General features: G+C 34.5%; 1 protein-coding gene across 2 annotated transcripts in view; it reads right to left on the reverse strand.

Annotated features, from left to right (window-relative positions):
- Positions 1 to 132: 132 nt before the first annotated feature.
- The window catches only part of LOC128250543 (genetic suppressor element 1-like), a 66,363-nt gene continuing 60,809 nt past the window's right edge, over positions 133 to 5,686 (reverse strand). For both annotated transcript variants that reach the window (XR_008266574.1, XM_052975822.1), the window contains one exon: positions 133 to 1,948. Coding sequence is in view for 1 of the 2 variants with exons in the window: in XM_052975822.1 (XP_052831782.1) it covers positions 1,942 to 1,948 (7 nt within the window). In the remaining variant the exon portion in view is untranslated. The remainder of the gene's footprint in view (positions 1,949 to 5,686) is intronic.

Here is a 5,686-nt window from a genome sequence, read left to right on the forward strand (position 1 = left end):
GAGAGAGAGAGAGAGAGAGATAGAGAGACAGACAGACAGACAGACAGACAGACATACAGATAGATAGATAGATAGATAGATAGATAGATAGATAGATAGATAGATAGACAGATAGACAGATAGATAGACTGATTGATAGATCAAATAAATTTTATTCTCATATAACTTTTTGAACATATATACATATATACATATACCTATATATGTATATAATACATGTATGCACGCAAACAGAAATAAGACGAATTTGATTTTTTCCCAATAAATGTGACATGTGGCTTCACTGCTTAACACCCAGCAATAATCTGCCATTATGTCTTATTTCTGAAACCTTGGTATCAAGTTTCCATATAGTTAATACCTTGATGAACTCTTTTTTTTTTATCACGAAGTCCACAAAATTCTTCAGAAAAGAAACCTAGATGTGAACGTTAGAAATGCCATTTAAGATGCACATGACAACCTATATCTTCTGAATTACTCAATCAGTTTTTTATGGCATCTACAAAGAAGGAGTTTATACTTTTTAAAGAATTCAGCACATCCATTTGAAGCTATTCCAAACTTCTGGTTCAGATGCTGTGAGTATTGCTTCAAGAGATTTATCTTTTAATACCACTCAGATTTGAAAGACTATAAAATAACCTTCTTCAGTTTTGGCTACACATAATTTTGGCAATATACCTAAAAAAGAAAAATGAAACTCTCTTGAATTCGGTCTTAAACAATATCTTCCTTAAACTAAGTTTCATGAGCCGAAAATGGTAAAAATATTTTCATGAAACCAATAAAAGGAACTGATTGAATGGTATTACTTACAGGAATCTTTGAAGACCTAGCTGACAATTCTCTTTTATTATGATGCTCTGTAATAACGTGACTGCCCTGCAAACATAGAAAACTACTGCGTAGTGAATTCCCTACGCATGCCCATTAGGATAACAATTACTTTAAGATTTCCCCCAAAAGGTTCCATTGCTAATCATTGTATCGAATTGCGCTAAAAAGAATATCCACACTAAAGTAAGATTTTGTTAAATACATCGAATGAGCGTTGGGGATAAACGACTTTAAATTTCCATTATGCAGTAAAAGGGCTTTCAAACTTCGTAATAATGAATCTATAAGCAGTTGTCATTCACTACCAGAATACCTTTCAGAAAAACTAGTAAAAACCCATTAATGTCATGACAATAAGAGTGAAAGGTGGGGGACATCCATTTTACAATAAAGTGCTAAATCAAACTTTCGCTTCATAGAGTAACTCACTGTTATATTTTCATCAAGTAACTTTCTTTGAAACGAGAGGCGCGAAAACTCGGTCCTATCTTTTGATACTTCTAAATCGCTCACAAGATCGATCAAACTCTCTTGTTTAAAAACAATTGTTCTTCTGGCTCGTATCCGGAACTTAATGGAAATCCAGAAGCGTCATCTGCAATAACATTTTCATAAATATCTACTTCATCTTCAATAGAATTCATCCCAGCTTCTGGTGGTGGAGTAGCAATAGTTAGTGTTTCCTCGCAGGATTCAGGATTAAACGTAGAAGATAAGTTTTAAAAAAATTATTCTGCGTGTGTGTTGTTTTTGAGAGTCCTTTAATACTAACATTACGAAAATAACAGCCTCTTAAGTGGTCTTTCTCTAAATCATTGGCACTTGAAAAGGCTTTGAAGGGATCTTTCCCTTCAACTCGTCACAAAAACCATTTTAAAATGCTACACAAATTTGTTGTAGTACCTATGGTAAAATGCTACACAAATTTGTTGAAGTACCTATGGAATGTCTTGGTACCCCAACTGAGGGTTGAGATGTAGTTTTCTTTTTAAGATCTGCTGTAAAATGTCATTGTTGAATATTCTTGTGAGGCTGTCACAAACATAGCCAAAATAGCCTTAGTGGTTTTCTTTGACATATTGAAAAATTAGTTTGGATATGTTATAACCTAGAAAGAAAAAAATACGTTAGTAAAAACAATATAGTGGAAGAATCATCATGTCTATGCATTGATCAGTAAATTTAAAGAGAAAATTTGAATTTTAAATTATAAAGCAGGTAACGAACCAACTGAAAAAAAAGGAAAATAGACAATTGGTCATATCTAAAAAATATATATATTTGCTGGAGAAAAGCCAAAGATAGTTTCAAAATCATAGCAGAAAATATTTTAAATACGCCTCAAATTATCTCTGATAAAAATTGATTGTTGACCTGTGGTATTGGATAAACAATCAATCATAGTTTATCGATGGTTTATTGTCAGATTATTGTAATAATAGAATATTAAAATTATTAATGCTAACTGAGCAGTTTAGAAAGTAATAATATACTATTAAAATAGATTAAATTTTGGAAATCAGATTAACTGGCGGTGGTCTGCGTCGGAAAAGCCATTATGAAGTTCTGAATATTAGTAAAGTTTATTCCTCGTGAAGACTCCTTCGCTTTGGTCTGTTTATTTTTTCTGAGAGAGACGAAATGTGGGAATATTCATTGACGCTCTGTTATTGATTTGGTCGTTAGAGACGAGTTCGAACGAGAGGGATGATGTGAAAGGTGAGGCACCTATACAGCGAGGTGAAAAGGGGAGTTAGGAATCGAACAAGGAGGCAGATAGGTATGAAACCTCAAAGACACATGAAAATACAGTTATAACGAGAGTGATTTGGAACTTTTCCTAACCTGTTGATATGAAGGCTGAACCGAAGAACCAACCAACCAAAAACACTGTTTATTATAAAAGTTGTAGTAACTATTTTATATTTATGAAGTACAAAATGAAGAAGACAGACAGGGAGACAGACAGGGAGACAGACAGATAGGTAGGTAGGTAGGTAGGTAGGTAGGTAGGTAGGTAGGTAGGTAGGTTGGTAGGTAAATAGATAGATAGATATATATATAGATAGATAGATAGATAGATAGATAGATAGATAGATAGATAGATAGATAGATAGATAGATAGATAGATAGATAGATATGTACAAGGATAGGTAGCCGTTCATGAAACTACGTAGTCCGACTTCAATTCGTCCAAGCGAAATATCTAAACTGAGAGCACACGCGCCCGCCCGCGCCCGCCCGCGCCCGCCCGCGCACACACACGTATGTGTTTCTACTTGTGTGCGCTGGTGTACGGGCGCGCTTGCCCTCACTTGAAGTATCTCGTTTATTTTATCACAGGTTTAAAATGTCAATTGAACTAGCTTGTTTTGTCGTGATGTTCTGAACATACACGCATCTACCAACCTGAACACAAAGTCCCCAATGAGGGTTACACAAGGGACAATTTTCCATTTTGTGTGCAAACTCTGACGGCTGATTTCCAGCTGATGATGTAAACGATCGTTCAGTTTAGTTTTGCCTCCCGTGGGAGTTGCCTAAAAGTTCGCACGTGGGAGAGGGGAACTCTGGAGTCACGATAGAGCGAATTATTACCTGTTTAGTAATCCAAATATAAAGATTGTTACGGTTAATATTTCTAATAACACATTTTGGGTGAAATTTGAAGATTTGAAAGCCAAGGAATGCAATAAATAAAAATATAGTTTTCCCCATTTTTTCCAGATTATCGATTAAAAGATTTTTTTTTTCAATGAGAGGAGGTTAGTGGTACAAAGACAAGAACAGTGAAGTAAAGGGACGGAAAGACATCTCGACTATTTCCGTTAAATCCTAGAGATCAAAGTGAGACAGTTCAAAAGTTCTGGAAAAGACAGGAAAAAGATCCTTTGAAAGGGAACGTTTGATAGAAAAATGAAGCAAACCGATAAAACTGTTTCTATTAAACAAATTCTTTGACTTTCAAATCTGTTCACACTTTATCAAAATGTTTCAAATTCATCCTCAAAATATTATTCGAAATATTCTGACAGCAACCAGCCAGATAAAACCACGTCTGCTTATCATTTCGTTACGTTTGAAAGAAGTTATATGTTTGTTTATCCACTGTGTTTGGCAGGATATTTTTGAATGCTACTAGTGAGACCATATCTTTTGAACTGTCTACCACGGCCTTCAGGCTTTCACAAGAACAGTCGAGTTATCTTTGCTGTCGATGTATCACTAACCTCTTTTCTTTGAAAAGAATCTTTTCAGAAAAATTCAGAAAAAGCAGTGTAAAGCACGATGTTTGACTTTTAAATCTCTTCAGATTAATATTAATATTCAGGCGAGAAATCTTGCAATTGCCTTGCTGGTATATTTATGTTCATTGCGGTATGTGTAACCCACCGCCCTTCTTTTTCTTTCTCTTTTTTCAGTAGTTTATGTTCTGCGTTTACCGATTGGCTGTTACTGTTTTGCCATTTCTTTGTTTATTCTTATCTATGTATATTCGTATCTATACCTAAATACGAAAACGATTTCATAGAGAAATAGAGATTGAATAAAATACTGAGCTGAGTGACATGCATGCTTGTGTGTGTGTGTGTGTGTGTGTGTGTGTGTGTGTGTGTGTGTGTGTGTGGCAGCAATGAATTGTATCGAACTGATGAGAGAAAAATGCCTAGTATATTTTGTGGAATATAAGATTTATAAAAACTCGTGACTCGAGTTTTACGCCACTGCGATCTCCAGGCGAGAAATGTTACAAATTGCATCGCTTGTATATTTATATTCGTTGGTGAGAATGTTGTCTCCTGCTCCTGTTACTTCATTGGCTTGTTTTTTGCGTTTTCTGTTTGGCTGTTACTTGTCGGCGTTTAGGTTTTTTAGTGGGATATTGTTTTGTCTCTTCTATGTGTGCATAAGAGAAGCCTGTTTGATTCTGTTTATTTTTTTGTTTTTCTCAAGTTTGTGTTAGATATATATGGATATATCGCGTTGTGTCTGTAAAATAGCTTATGTCAGAATAGGGATTTTGATTATTCGTTTGTGATTAAATTTAACTATAGAACTAATTAAAAATATATTGGCGGAGATGCTTTAAATCGTAAGTGGAATTCCATGATTGAGTGATTATAGTGGGACTTATATGAAAAATCTCAAATTAAAGATTTTTGCTTGTTTATTTCATTGTAACTCAAATTTTATTTTTTAATTCTAATTTTTTGGTCGTGTTTGTTGGTCTGTGCCTGTTATTTTTATATTTTGTGAATTGAACAACTGGCTTTCGAATGTTAGTTTATATGTGGGTGTCTTATAGTTTAGCGGCCTTAATTTAAATGCTTGGGATTTTATTTTGGTCAAAGCAAAGAGTTCTTTATAAATGGAGGGTTTTTACAGCATTTTGCTTAAGCTAATTAAAAAAATTTCTTTAACTCATCGAAAAACATGTTCTTTGAGGTAGGGATTTCTGGGTGTATTTGTGCGTGTACGTGTCTCTGTGTTCGTGTGCTTGTATGTCTGAGTGGTTGTGTGCATGTGAGTGTGCCAGTGTCAACGTGTATGCTGGGCTCAAACCTTCCTTTCTCTGGCCTGTGTAGCTCGGCGCATTTGGTTGTGTTTTTAAAAAGAATTGTCTTTTTGTGTCTTTATGTATGCATAAGTGTTATGGATCGCATGCACGCAATTTGGGGCCACAAATGCAGAAGATAACACTACGTTGAATAGGTAAAAGATTTACAATATAAATTTGTATTCTTTATTACAATTTAGATTTCAGTTAATTACCAATAAATCATATATACACATACATACATACATACATGCATACATACATACATACATACATACATACATACAT

Source organism: Octopus bimaculoides, chromosome 22, assembly GCF_001194135.2.
Source record: "Octopus bimaculoides isolate UCB-OBI-ISO-001 chromosome 22, ASM119413v2, whole genome shotgun sequence".
NCBI lineage: Eukaryota > Metazoa > Mollusca > Cephalopoda > Octopoda > Octopodidae > Octopus > Octopus bimaculoides.